Source organism: Phyllostomus hastatus, unplaced genomic scaffold (genome assembly GCF_019186645.2).
Source record: "Phyllostomus hastatus isolate PE091 unplaced genomic scaffold, TTU_PhHast_1.1 phas_scaffold_193, whole genome shotgun sequence".
Classification (NCBI taxonomy): domain Eukaryota; kingdom Metazoa; phylum Chordata; class Mammalia; order Chiroptera; family Phyllostomidae; genus Phyllostomus; species Phyllostomus hastatus.
In genome coordinates this window covers 13,112,975-13,128,220 of record NW_025334015.1, presented here as the reverse complement: position 1 = coordinate 13,128,220, position 15,246 = coordinate 13,112,975, and the positions used below count along the sequence as shown (strand labels likewise).

At 44.5% G+C, this 15,246-nt stretch overlaps 1 protein-coding gene across 2 annotated transcripts in view; it reads right to left on the bottom strand.

Moving 5' to 3' along the window:
• Window positions 1–15,246, bottom strand: part of FEZ1 (fasciculation and elongation protein zeta 1) — a 38,904-nt gene that overhangs the window by 11,055 nt on the left and 12,603 nt on the right. For both annotated transcript variants that reach the window (XM_045860280.1, XM_045860281.1), the window contains exons 4-5: window positions 3,165–3,248; window positions 1,090–1,258 (exon numbers count right to left, since the gene is read on the bottom strand). In XM_045860280.1, the coding sequence (XP_045716236.1) occupies window positions 1,090–1,258; window positions 3,165–3,248 (253 nt within the window). The remainder of the gene's footprint in view (window positions 1–1,089; window positions 1,259–3,164; window positions 3,249–15,246) is intronic.

Below are 15,246 nucleotides of genomic sequence, written 5' to 3'. Positions count from 1 at the left end.
TTGCATTTCATTCTTCACCCACCTGTTTCTTTCCATGATCATAATTACTATAAATCCATTGCAGAGAATCCATACAATACACAGAGTAAGAGTCAGGACTCTGGAGTTAACCTGCCTAGCTTCAGATTTGGCTCCGACCCTTCTGACTTGTATGTGGTGTAAGAGGAAATGCAAATTCACAGTAAGAGGCTTGCTTCTCCCTGCTGAAAATAAGGGAGGAGCCTTTCCCTCTCCCTGACCCCCTGTTCCCTCAGAATTTCTCTCTCTGTCCTCTTCAAATGATGTCAGTCATTTTAATGGCTGAATAAGCCTCTTGCCAGTCTCCGGGCTCAGAAATGTTTCCTCAAGAATTGGGGAGTCCATGCTTTGAAAAGCAATCATTGAGGAGGATAATGGGACCTGCGTGGTCACCTGACTCCAAATTACAAACCTCAATTAGAGTAATGGATTGCATCCACTTAGCTCCCAACAAGAGTGAGGTTTCTTTCTGGTCCTGTAGTCCCTTTGAGGGTGGCTCATGGCGTACGTCACGTTCTGGCTTAATGCTTCTTCAGTGAGAAAATTGTTTTCTTTCTCCCTACTTCCATGGAAAGGCTTTCTGAGTGAAAGGAGATTTTGTTCATAATCACATTTTTGCAACAGTGGCCTTGCAAAGGTTGCTTAACCCCTCAGAACACGCAGTTCAACCAGAATGGGGTTGGTGTGCGGACGAACGGAGATTGTGCGTAGAAAGTCTTAGAACAGGGTGGCTCATAGAGAACTCTTCAAACTCATGAGCTACTATTACTACCTTTTCTAGGGTTTGTTTTTAAATCAATTTTTGTAGTGGCATCGTTTTGAATAGTGGGTTCAGATTTCTTCTACTCAGCCTGCTTTAGTCTTATTCTTTGCTTAGTTTTACCATTTTAATTCGCTCAACTGCCTTTTTATTTCCAAAAATGCTAACTTCTGCCCTGATGCCCCGTAAGAAAGATGTTGCCAACTCCCTAGGTCCGAGGTTCTATTGGCCACATGTGGAGCGCATGCCCAGTGCCTGGCCCCCGCAGGGGTCATCCTCAGCGGGCCCGCTGCCCCTCCCCCAGCCCTCACCTTCATAGGACCAGTTGTTGTTGAAGGTCTGGGTCAAGGCCTGCATCTCCTGCAGGAGGACCGAGTCTGCCTGGGAGGAAGTTTCACCCCCATCCTCCTCTTCCAGAGCCTCCTCTTCCTCCTCGGGGTCTGGTGAGTTCTGCATCATCTCCTCGATCTCCTCAATTACCTGAAGAAGGCACACGAGAGACCGCTGACTGTGTCCTCTGCTGGAGGGACATTCGGGCTTGAATTTTGATCAGAGAAGGACATGGCTCATTTGCTGTCTGTAAGATTCCTAAGGCCATGTTGTTACTTAATAAATATTAAATAATAATAAAAATAGATCTGACCAGAAGCGTACACCTGCTCTTTCTTTAATGCAAAGCTTCTTCCAAGAACAGTGTTTAGGTGAGTGCTTTATTGGAAATAAACAGCTTTTTCAGGAAATGCAGCGGAGCTACCCGGAAGGGAACATTTACTTCAATTTGCTGAGTACTTTACTTCTAAGTGGGAAAGCATTTTATCCACCCAGCGTTCACAGGACACTCAGTCCATTCGTTGTCACAATGCGTATGACTGGGGGGAAACGACATTGAGTGTTCCTGCCACAACTCCAGAGGCAGAGGTTTTCTGACAGAGAGGGAAATGGCCATTTGTCCAGAATTCCAGACAGGAACTAGAGCTGCCTGGCAACAAGTGAAAATCCAGATAATAAAGTAAGAAAAGGCTGTGTAGGGTCTGGAGAACAGAACATAGGTAAGAAATCCCCTCTCATCTACACTCTTGGTGGGAGGACAGCTCCTGGAAGTGAGAGCAAAATTAGATGATGAGCAAGAGGAATAAGGGTGAACGACTTTGTCCATTAACTGTTGACACACAGAGGAAGGCGAATAAGCAAAGACTACTTCTGAAAGGACCCCGTAGAGGAGACTGGTCACAGCCATGACCTGAGCTCTGCATTGGCCTGTGCCTGCTGCTCTGACAGACTCTGGCTCCCAGGCCACTGGGCTGAGGTCTTTGAAGTGGGTCTCTTCACACTGGGCTGAAGCAAAGGTAAGAAGACATATGGTCCCCTCCTTTAGCATAACTGCTGTTTTATTCCCAGACCTTCTCCTCTCTAGTCATCAATTTAGAGCACACACAATCTTTGGCTCCCGAAAGCCATTCACAGAAGGCAAGCAAGTGACACCCCCTCTCGGAACTGTATGGCTGAGTCCCTTTCTCTCGGAGTAGTTGCCATTGAATTGTGTCCCTGAGCTGTCCGGCTCCTAAAACTCACAGGAATAATTGTTCACCCTGTCCTTCTTAACCTGGTTCCCTTCGATCTCTGGATCCTAACCTATTTATATCCCACTTTTTACCACAAACACAATAGCATTCCTTCCACTGAAAAGCTTTCTGGCATCCAACGCTCCCAACGGAGGTTTTTCAGAAATACTTTGTGAGAAAACGTGTGTGGAGCCTGCTCGGAACAGCCATCCACAGCTGTTTGTTGACTAAAAGGTTCAGTGAGGCACCCAGAGATCCAATATTATTCTCCTCCAGGAATAAATTATTAAAGCCCAAAATATAATTAACTCAGTCACATGTGAAGCACTATATCTTTTTTATTTTTTATTTTTTGACAAACAAAGAGAGACAAGTGTCCCTAAGGCTCCTTTCGGAAGGCTCGGAACTCTCAGCGTTCTCTGAAATGTGGGCAAATACCCAGCACACGAAAGCCTCCTTCACCGCATCTGTTTGTGGAAGAACAGGTGCGTGGGGCCCTTGTTCTGGGGCCCTGGCTCCGGGCACAATGAATTCGAGTGAGGTTTAGGGGGAAGCGAAGTCAGCAAGGCCCGCCCCTGGCTGTTACCAAACACAGAGCCCCACCCCCCCAAACCAAGCGTCAGAAACTGGGTTCCTTCCTATCTACAGCAGCTACGGAAACTGCAGCATAAAGAGAAATGAAACCCCTTCCAAAAGACACTCCAGGTCATCCACACATTTTTCTTCTGCCTTCAATGAATGTAACAAGTATATTCTCTTCAACTTTTTCTCTGTCAAAAAAACAAAAACAGCAAAAGTCCCCAGAATGGAGGAGATGCCCCTACCTGGTCTGCTGTGAGTAGAGGCTCCTCGTTGATGCCGGAATCATGCTCACTCTTCTCATTGAATTCTTCCTCTTTGTCGTGGATCTGCGGGGGGGGATGGAATTCTGATTGACCATCAGCAGAACTAGGGCTCTCTCTAGTCTCCAGGACAGATGACACTGCCTGAGAGGCCACGCTAGCCACCCACTGGGTGAAAAAGGAGTCTGGCCCTGGCTAGTGTGACTCAGCGGACTGAGCGTTGGCCTACAAATGGAGAGGACACAGGTTCAATCCCCGGTCAGGGCACAGGCCTGGGTGGCAGGCAAGGTCCCCAGTCGGGGGGGTGTGAGAGAGAAACAGTAGATGTTTCTGTCACACACCCATGTTTCTCTCCCTCTCTTTCTCCCTCCCTCCCCTCTCTCTAAAAATAAATAAATAAAATGTTTTTTTTAAAGGGACTGTGAAGAGGACCCAGAGTCCAACCTCACACATGCCTCCAGCACACTGCTTGCCCCTCTGAGTGCAGCTCGGTCAGCAAAAGACACCGAGAGGTGAGCGGCCAGCACCAGCCTGAGCTGGAGGGAACAGCACTGTTCTTTCCCCCAAAGGCAGGTCGCCCTTGTGTGAGCAGGAACCTTCTCGAGGGGAGTGATACTGTGCCCAACTCCTGCAGCAAAGACAGACTTCTGTGTATAAGGAGTTTCCATCTGGGAGTTTGTTTCCAGAATTTACTTCATTAGGCATTTTAAGAGGCAGGCTGCTCCCGCACAGAGTGTCGGGCCGTTAGAGTTTGACGAAGTGCCCTCCCATCGGTGGAATCTAGGCACGGTGTCACAGCCGATGAGGACGAATGAATCCATCGGGACATGCCACGGAATAGCTGGACCACATGAACGAGAGGACATAATACCAACAAAAACTGTCAAACTTTTGCCCTGTGTCTCCAAAACTCCATAATCCCAAGTAAGATTCTGAAAGTTCACAACCATCAAGATTCTAGATATCGGTGTCCAATGAGGTATTCACAGAATATCTGGCTTCACCGATCACATCCCAAACAGCCATAGCCTGGCATTTATGTTCAAATCTGGAAAAAAAAATAAGCCACTAAACCACCTAACAAGCTGCCTGTGTCCAGAAATCCAATTGGAAGGTCATGTAGGTGCCGCCACAAAGTGTCTTCAGGAAATCTTTCCACAGAGCCCACTTTTCCTCTGCTCGCCAGTGGCTGGCATGCTCCTCCGCCGCTTCCCTGGGGCTACATGTTCCTATTCTAACAGGAGACACCAGGTTCCAGCCCAAGCAGCCACACCAGAAGCCGTCTGCCCTCAGAAACTTCCTCCCTCTTCAATGAGCTCCGCCTTGGCAGACTCCCCTAACAAAACACACACCTTCTGTCTCCATTTGCTTAAAACCAGGACTATGTCATAAAAAAATTAATCAGATATATATTAAATGCCATCTGCGCTCAACCTGTAGAAGAGGTAGGATGGGGAGGTAATGGGACCGTCTCGGGGACTGTGTGCCAGGTGGTGGCATCTATTTCTGCTGTCGAGCCCAGATGCTCCTCTCTCTGCCAAGCCCACCGCCTGCGGCTGCCCAGCTCCCCGCCGTGCAGAACACAACTCCCAGCGCCACAGCCTGTACACAGCTGCGCTCTTAGGGCAGAACTTTCTTAGGGCCAGAAAGTCCTGGGGTAGAAGACGGTTCATACTGTTTCCTGTTTGGATTATTTTTTTTATAAGCACCTGACAGCAAGGGTTAGTCTATAACCAGGTTTTTAAAAAATATATTAAGTCTATTTTAAAAACAGAGGGTTCATATTTTCTGAAATGTGGCCAATGTTAGTGGGTTTACGTCACTGATTGCTAACACGGCATCTTTCAACTACACCCTCTCCCTTCCCGAGAGCCTCCCTTGGCGTCCCTGGTGGAAGGCAGGCGGGAGCTTTTAGACACATCCTTCTCGCTGCTCGAATGTTCTAGGCCGGGGCATGAATGACTCTTAGTCAGAGCTTTCCCCTCTCCCCTTCTCTGGCACAAAGCCTAGATTCGGATTTGTCAGGCTTGGGTTAAAAGAGATTTGAAAATCAACTGCAAGCTTGTAAAAGCTACCTAGAGTTCCCAGTATTATGGGAGCTGTACCTACCCCATATTTTCTCAGACCTCAGAAGCCTGCCACTAAACATAAAATCAAATAAAAGGAGAAGCGTTCACAAAGTATTCCCCAGGAAGCCCTGTTTCTCTTCTACCCGTGGCGTACCCCCTCCTTCTGTCTGCTTTTACCACGCACACTCCGTCCCTGGCCTCTCCTCCTCCTAACTCTCTCCCTTCCTCTCTCCCTGGGCCCCCAGTCCCCGCTGTCTCTCAGTCCTGCCAGACTCTCTTCCACTTCTGCGTGTGCTGTCACTTCCCAACAAGCCCTCTCTCCTTACAGTGTCACTCACAGACTCCTACTTGCCTTCCGTGACCAGGACAATATCTTATGCAGAGAGTGAAAGCTAGAAGGGAACTAGCAGGATGAAAAGAAAGAGTTGCGAAAAATGACGGCATTTATGTACATGATGAGTAAGATATGATTGATAGATGCGCTGATAGGTGATAGGTAGGTAGGCAGACAGGTAGATGAGCGCTGTGTGCCTGGAAGACCGTATGAACACACTCAGTCCTAACAAATGACAGAGGCGCAGAAACAGAGGCCCGAGGCATTCCATTAGCCTCTCGCATGATGACGGGAAGTCGGTGACAATGGGAAGGCTACAGTGAAAAACGATCTGCAGCTCATTTGGGCCTGAATTTCTCTGCAGACATAAACTGCAAGCTGTTGCCATACTACCGACATGAACTATGGCTCTTTCAAGAAAAATTATTCTTCCAAGTTGTCTTCTTTCTGGAACTGGGAAGAGGAGACCTAGGCCAGCAAGAGTCTGGCCATACTCTTCAGCAAGCCGTTCCTTCCTCGTGCTTTTGGTCAAGAGTGTGGCTTCAGGACTGTGACATGGTGCCTGCAACACCGCTAATCTCACTGCAGGGTCCTCTGATGAGGCTTAAAATTACAGCAAGTCCTGCCCTGGCTGGGTGGCTCAGTTGGTTAGAATGTCGTCCTGTACATCAAAAGGTTGCAGGTTCAATTCCCAATCAGGGCACATACCTGAGTTTCAAGTTTGATCCCTAGACGGGGCACTTATGGGAAGCAACATATCAATGTATCTCACATCGATGTCTCTCTCTCTCTCTCTCTCTCTCTCTCTCTCTCTCTCTCTCTCAAATTAATAGACATATCTTTAGGCGAGGATTTAAAAAATAAATAAATAAAATAAAGTAAAGTAAAATTACAGTGAGTCCTTGTGTTCACCACAACCATTACCCATGGTCCTTTGCTCAAGCATTCCAAATTACCGTGTCCGTAAACAGAAGGGACTGTCTGCAGCACAGTGCTTCCCTCCCCTCACCATGCCTGTTCACGGGGGGGTTGCCTTCTTGACCAAAATTAAGAGAACAAAGATATACTTTCACCTCCAGTCAGAAAATAGAAAAAATTTTAGAAGTCACCAATATGTAGCTAGTCCAAGGGAAAAGCTGCCATATCCCTTTGGGGCTGTGGGCCCTCGGGAAATGTCCATGTGGGTTAAGTCAGTGCCTCTGGGTCCCCAAAGTGAGACAGACGCACAGGGCACAGCCACCAGCAAGCAGCCGGCGGATAGTTGCTGAAAGAATTAAGGAACAAATGAAAAGGAGAGGGCTGCGGGGTAGCACCGTGGCCTCCTGGACTCGGCCCCACCTCCACAGGTGACTGAGCTGCTCCGTCACCTGGGAAACAGAGAGATGTAACCAACCACCCTGAACTGCCACGTCCTCTGGTCCAAGACAGCCACCATCTCCTGTTAATTAAAGCCATAGGGACAAGAGACCATCTTCCATATCACAGTCAGAAACAGAATGGGTTAATTAATCTTTAAAAAACAATAAAAATGAAGATGGTGAATAGTAATAACAACAATACATACAGACACACATGACTTAAACATATTATTTTGACCTAAAAATATAAATGTGAAAAAATAAAAGTGCATTTATCTATTCACCAAGCTCCTAATATAAGGCCAAGACATCTTCTACGGTGGGCCTCTGAACAGAGTTCCACATTCTCTCCTGCATCGTCCCTACGGTAACACAATTTTAAATGGCTCCCCATTTCTGTGTTCAAAGTAGAAGGAAGTGCATAGGACACCGAGCACACGCGTTTATCTCCTCGTCCTCCCGAGGCCCTCCATAAGCGAGAGCAGCGGGATCAAAACAGAATGTCCCACAGGGACAAAACAAACTGAAGAAGGGACGGGAATGGCAAGAGAGATCCTGGAAAGCAAATGCCAACCTACCTGACTAGAGAGAGTTAGAGTTTAAATCCTGCGCAGGAAGCTGCCAAAAGGAAGTGGATTTGCAGTGAAGAGCCTGAAAGGCTCAGGACTGGAGTTTCAGGGAGCGGTGGGAGGTGGCTGAGAAGGATTTGTCAGGATTTTTCATCAGGAGCAGTGAGACCCCAGGTCTCTTCTCTCTCCCCGTGTGGAAAGGCCACTACCATACTCTCACCCTCAGAAGCACTGGAGATGTTGGCCTGGTCGAGGGGCTCGGTTGGAGCATCGCCCCATCCACCAAAGGGCTGCAGGTTCGATCCCCGGTCAGGGCACATACCTAGGTTTCACTTTCGATCCCTTGTCAGGGTGCGTGCCAGAGGCAACCGATAGATGTTTCTCTCTTACATCTTTCTCTCTCCCCACTCCCCTCTTCCTCTCTCTCTAAAAATCAAGAAACACATCTTCAGGAGAGGATTAAAAAAAACTTCCAGAAATTTCACTCTGGGAAGGTTGAACCAGGGAGGCTCTGGACTCAGAGACACCAGGTCACCTGGAACCAGGGGTGTAGGATCTTACCAAAAGCAGTGGGACTGAGTAAAAACCTGCTTAGTCACCATACACCCCAGCCTCCTGCCCTGACGAGGCTGCAAGGACGCCAGCACTCGGGCTTATTCTCCTCAGCCAAGTTGTCCTTGGACAAGTGCGCCTTGTGGCCAGCACATTTCTGGGATGCTGTCTAAGAAAAAGGTCCTGCAGATACATGCCAGTACTGGGGGTTCCCAAACAGAATGACCAGCTGGCTTCTGGCGGATCCCTGTGCAGTGTGTTCCAGCAGGAGGCAAGCCCCGCCCCGCCGATGGAGCTTGGCCTCCTGACCTCACTTTGAAATAGGAAAAGCTGCCCCAGGATTGTCAGCCATTTGAGGACAGTTCCCAAAACAAAAACAAATTACAGAAAAGGAAAAGCAAAAGCAGTAAGAGCTCCCGAGCCTCGCCCGCCCCTCTTCGCTCCCTGCCTTCCTCCACAAGCCTGTTCCCTTTGCCCTGCTCTCTCCTGAGCTCCAAGGGCCCCTCTTCTGCCTCTGTTACTGGTCTCCAGAGCCTGCACAGCCCAGCTGGCTCGCTTCTACTGCCTCTGTGACTTTCTAAATGAACTTCCTCTTATAATTTTTGGGGGAAAAGCAATACAGATGGCAGAAGAAATGCCTTCCTGTCATCACTCCCCTCGGAGGGATAGCAAGGAAACACTGCTTCCTTGACACAGGAGAGAGTGCTTAGAAATTGAAAATGTGATAGCAAATTTCAATGCAGAGTAGACTTGAGAAGGTTGAAAAATCGCTTAGAGGGGAAAATAAAATAAGGAGATGGAAAATGGAAAGGAAAAAAAAATCAGGAGATTTCTACATTCAACACTTGAATGAAAGGAATTTCAAAAAGTGGAAACATGAAAGATGGCCTCACTAGCCATGAGAGGGGAGCTAGGGCCTGACTTACCCCTCCCGCCGTGAACAGCTATAAATCTGGGCCAAATCTATGAGCCAATTGTTTGCCGGCCCCGGACACTGGCAGTGCAAGGCTGCGGGCCCCAGCGGAGGAGAAAAACATGAAGTCAATGAAAGCTGAGAGAATCTGCCCCCCGTGGCTTTACACTACAACAATTACTACGGAGGGTTTTTTGACCTGAAAGGAAATGCTGGGAAATCAGATCTCCAGGAACAAATATAAAAATACCAAAAATGGTGAGTATGTGGGTAAATGTACAAAATTCCCCCGAGGCCCTGGTGCCACTTGAGGACGTGGGCAAAAGCAGGCCTTTTAATCTAAGGTGCCATCTTAACAAGCTTAAAATAGGAAGGGCGGAGCGAGTCCCTAGTAAATACAAGGAAGGAAATAATGAAGTGAAGGGGAGACATCTCCAAACCAGAAAATGAACAATAGAGAAGAAAAGGGGCTCTTCGAAAAGATGAGTAAAAGTGATAAATCCTTGCACAGACCAATGAGAGGGAGGGGTGAGGGGGAGAAGGAGAGAGAAAACACAAGTTAACAACCTCTGTAATAAAAGGGGGCCTCACCATGGATCCTACCGACAGTAAAAGACTAAGAGAACAGCATAAACAACTAAACAACTGTAGTGAAACATTTAATGATGGATTAAAGGAACATATTTCTTAAAAAGTAAAGTTTCATAGAAAGCAACCCAGGAAGAAATGAAAAGTCTGAATAGAACTATATTTATTAAAGAATTGAATCTGTAATCAAAAACCTTCCCCAGAAAAAGCCCCCAGTCCTGCTGGTTTGACTGGTGTGGTCTATGAAAGATTTAAGGAAAAAAATAATACCAATCTAGCACAATTCTTTCAGAAAATAGAGGAAGAAAAAGTCCCAGCATACAATCTATATAGTCCCAGTATTTAATACAATCACAGCTGAATTTCTAGCATGCTTTTTTGTAGCAATTGATCAGCTGATTTCAAATTCTATATAGAAATGCAAAGGATCTAAAACAGCCAAAACGATTTTGAAAAAAAGAACAATGCTGGAAAACATGCTAATTTAGGTCAAGACTTACTATAAAACTGTAGTAATGAATACAGCATGATGTTGACATAAAAATAGCATATATCAATGACACAGACTAGAGAATTCAGAAACAGATCCACACATATATGGTCAATTGATTTTCAACAGAGTTACAGTAATAATTCAATAGGGAAAAGATGCTGTTTTCAATGAATAGTACGGGAACAATGGGTAGCCACACACAACACACACACACACACACACACACACACACACACATACTCACAGACCATGGCCATTACCCTGCACCATATACAAAAACTAACTTGAAATGGATCATAAACCATATGACAGCTAAAACTACAAAATTTCTAAAAAAACATAGGAAAAAAATCTCAGCGACCTTGGGTTTGGCTGTATCTGAAATACTATACAAGAAACACAAACTACAAAGAGGGGAAAAAATCAATAAGTTGGACTTCACATTTAAATAACATTTGATCTTTTAAAGATAATGTTAATAAAAGGCAATCCATGGGTAAGAAGAAAATATGCATAACACATAGATCAGACAAAGGACTTATATCTAGAATATACGTGTTAAATTAATTAAACAGGGCTATTTGACTGAAGAGGCTTTACGACCTCAGTGGCCTGTTAAGCAAACCTAAACCTAAGCCTCTAATGCCTCAAGGTTAAGAATTCAAACCACAGGACAACCAACCACAAACCACCAGCTAGGCTTTCCCACATAGCACGGCCACTGAAGCAAGCGACAGCCAGTCAAGTAACTTCTTTCCTCTGCTTCCGTCTCTTCTCTGCAGAAGTCTTTTCTCCTGTCTCATGTCGGTGGAACACTCCCAACCATTTCTGGCTTGCCACTGCCCAATTTGATTTGATTTTTGCTCAAACACTTCATAAACTTACTATACCTCATTTTATTTACCTTTTATCATAGGAATTCTAACAACTGAATAATAAGAATACAAACCAACCGCTAAGAAAATGGGCAAGAGATTTGAACAGGCGCTCTTATAGAGAAGACACACTTGTAAAGAAGCACATGAGAAGATGCTCAGTATCATATGTTACTAGAGAAATGCAAATTAAAACCAAAAGAAGACACTACTGTATACTTACTCTAGTGTTTAAAACTAAAAAAGTCTGTCCATAAGATGCATGGGTGAGAATGTGAAATGATCAGAGCTCTCAGACCACAAAATACTCTGCAGGTTTCTTAAAGAGTGAAACAGACACTTCACCACATAACGCAGACATCCTACTCACAGGTTTTACCCAAGAAAAATGGAGACATATGTCCACAAAAAGACTTACACAAGACTATTCTTAGTAGCTTTATTTACGTTTAAAAACTGGAAACCACCTAAATGCCCACCAAATAAGTAAATGAATAAGCAAATTATAGTATTATATATATATATATGAGTAGTACTCAGCAATAAAAAATGAACTATTGATACATACAATAAAATGGATGAATGTCTAAATAATTATACTGAGTTTTAAAAACCAGACCAGAAAAGAAAGAGTACATGCTGCATGATTCCCTTTATACAGAACTCTAGAAAGTGCAAACTAATCTACAGTGACAGAAGCAGGTCTCCTGGAGGTTGGGGGATGAACGGGAAAAGTGACAGATGTGCTCAGTATCTTGATTATGGTGATGGCTTCACAGATGTATACACACTTCAGAACTCATCAAAATGCGCACTTTAATAAGTGCCATTTATTTTATATCAGTTATCCCTCAACAAAGCTGTGAGAAGAAAAAAGAAACTCCCCAAATAATAAAATAAAATAAAATAAAATAAAAATACATCATGACCACGTTGGGTTTATCCCAAGAATGCAAAGGGTTGACTTAATATTTGAGAATTAACTCATGCATTTCATCACATTAACATAATGAAGGAGAAAACTATATATTCAACTCAATCGAAACAGAAAACAGAAATAATTACTCTTCAGAGAAATAACACAAGAAAATAGGCTACAGTATAAAGTCGAGGGCTTGCAGGTTAAAAGGAGCCACTAAATTAATGCAGATTGAACGAATAAAAGTTTTTTTAACTCACTATAACACACATTACCGTAAAATTTCAAATGAGAAAGGAAAAGAAAAAGATCCTAAAAGCTCTGGAGAGAACCAAAAGAGAGTCACATATTAAAGACAGGGAATCATTCTGGCTGGTGTGGCTCAGCGGGTTGAGCACCAGCCTGCGGACCAAAGGTCACTGGTTCAATCCCCAGTCAGAGAACATCCCTGGGTTGCAGGCCAGGCCTGCAGTTGGGGGCGTGAAAGAGGCAACCGGTTGATGTTTCTCTCATACATCCAATGTTTCTCTCTTTCTCTTTTTCCCTCCCTCCCCCTCTCTATAAAATCTTCAAAATGGCAGGGAATCAAATAGATTTGGGACTCCCCACAGCCACTGAAAGCCAGAAGACAAAGGAACAATGTCTTCAGAATTCTGAGAACAAAAAATTTGCAACTTAAAATAACTATCAAGTCAGACTCTCCATCAAAGAGATGACAGAAGAATAAAGACATTCTCATATATTCTAAAATGCATATCCTTCTATACTCTTTCTGAAGAATGTACTGATTTTTTTCTCACCAAAACAAAAAGAGAAAAATGTCAGGCACAGGACTGGAGAGAGAGGCAAGAAGAAACCCCCGGATGAAGGTGGGGGGGGCCAGGAGCAGGGTGGTGGGGCGGGGGCACAACCAGGCTAGTCATAGCAGGAACATAGAGGGTACTAGCTCAGATGTTTTCTAGAAAAAAGTTGAATTGATAGAATATCTGATTTTTTTAACCTGATCGTGAGATTTAGAGTTCTCTCAGAGTTTGGGGTCGAACTAATGATGGGTATATAAGGAAATGAAACAAATGAAAAAACAAGGTAATGCTTCCTCCAGATTAAACAAAAGGTTGTCCAAGAGAGGAGACATTCTTACAACACACTGTGCATGATTCAGCAAGACAGAGTACTTAAGGAGTATTTACAGAGTAAACCATGGGCTTGTATATTGAACACCGATTGAACTAGACATTGACGACAACCCTATGTTAGAATGGGGCGGGCTGAGTCAGAGCATTGAGGTGATGTAAAAGATTTGAGTCTTATCTTCCATATTACAAAGTAATAGGTAACAGCCAAAACTGTTCATTTCAAATAATCAAAGAAATAGCAATGTAAAAGTGTTATGTAGAAAACGGAAGATATCTGCCAAAAAGATCATCAGTTCAAAGAAAGAAATGTGGTCGCCTCCATAAGCAGGGAAGGGCAAGTCAGGACTGCCCTTTTTGTATGATTTAAGTCTTATATTATTTTAAAGTATTATTTGATTTTTAAAACTATGCGCATGTGTTACTTGGATTTAAAAAAAGCAAAAATACCCTGGTCAGAGTGGATCCGTTAGTTGGGCGTTGTCCTGCAACGGGAAAGGTCGCAGGTTCGATTCCCTGCCTCTGCATATGCCCCAGTTGCACGTTTGGCCCTCAGTGGGGGCTCATGCAAGAGGCAAGTGATCGATGTATCTCTCTCACATCGATGTTTCTCTCCCTCTCTTTCTCCCTCCCTTCCCCTCTCTCTGGAATCAATAAAAATAAAAAAATTTAAGCAAAAATGACCCTCTTTGCAGCCATAACCCAACACATTCTATAATACCTAATTAAATTACTTATTTACCGTCAGAAGTACAAGCATGAACAGGCTTGGGAACAAACACACCTGGTTCTTGGCAATGAACCACCTAAGCAGCAGAGATATGCAAGCTTGCTAGAGAGAAGCCTACCAGACGTGTGCGTCCCACATGCCAAGGGCGTCCGGTCAGTGTGTTTTACAGAAGGAACACAGGGCCCTGGTTAATCTAGCAAGTCATTTCAACTGTAATGAATGCAGATCATTAAGGAGGATGAAATAAAACAACCTTGATCCATCCACTTTTGCTACCTTGTCCTTTTCCCCTGGGTGAGATGGAAGAAATTCTACAAGGAACGAAGCTCAAGATCATCATCCTTCTCAGGGTCATTCAATTTGCCCTGAAATATTAACCCTCTTGAGGGAAATCTGCAAATGAGGATAAATTGAGGTCCTTTTGAAGGACAGGCTATCTTATATGTCCTTTGGCTTAATCCTCAGAATGAGTTGGGAAGGTGGCAAAAGAGATAGCAAAGCAAAATCTGCTTCTTGCACCGAAATGGACCTGATTTAATTTCGGTAACTAGATTTGTTTGCATTATTGACTATCTTCTCCTTTGCATTTTGGGTACGTACTAAACACCATACACATAAGCACTGCAGGAGAAAATACACAGTGGGGAGCTCAAAACAGGACCTGAGAGGGTCTCGTAACAAATCTCTTAGTCTGAAAGTCAACATCTTACCTGCCACAGTCAACAAAGCCTTGAGATTTTTGAGTATTTTGGATTGCTAAGTATTGGAAGAGTTAAGAAGGATATACAACCACCTTTCAAAAAAAAATCAACCAACTGATTATCTGCCACTTTGGGCAATGATATGCAGAAATATTGTGCAGTAAGGGAAATTTGTTTCTGGCTCTTTTTACTAGAACTTAATTCTAGAACACCTAGGAACAGCAGATCCATCCTGCCTCCTTCATTCACTGTGCCTGCCGGCCCTTCCTGATGAGAAATTGTCAAAGTGCCTTTTTAGCTGCAACTAGAAAACCAAGCAAGGCAGAAATGGGCTTTCAGCCATTAAATGAGTACACCTTTTTATATGTAGAACCAGCTAGAAGGGATGGTTTGGATTTTCTGGAAGTTCACTCCCCACAGCCTATGCAAATCAACTCAAAATAAATATTGTCTTTATTTATTCAGAAGCCTTTATGCTACTTTTTTCTTTGACATCAGTAATCACAGAATGTGACTCAGGTCCAGCAACATAAATGTCTCCTCGGTTGAGTTCCATGAAGAATTTCTCCCCATAAATGACCCATGGACATGGACAACAGGTGGGGATTGACTGGGGAAGAGGTCGCGGGGCGGAGCGGAGCAAAGGAGAGCAATGGGGGAAAATTGGGACAACTGTAATAGAACAACAATTCAGAAAAAAAGAATTCCTCCCCATTGCATGGGCCCCGACTCTGGCTATGAGCCAGGCCCTGAGCTGGCCACAGAGCGTCAGCACTTGCTCTCAGCACTGCTTTGATGGGACTGAACTGTCCATTTTAACCACTCTTACT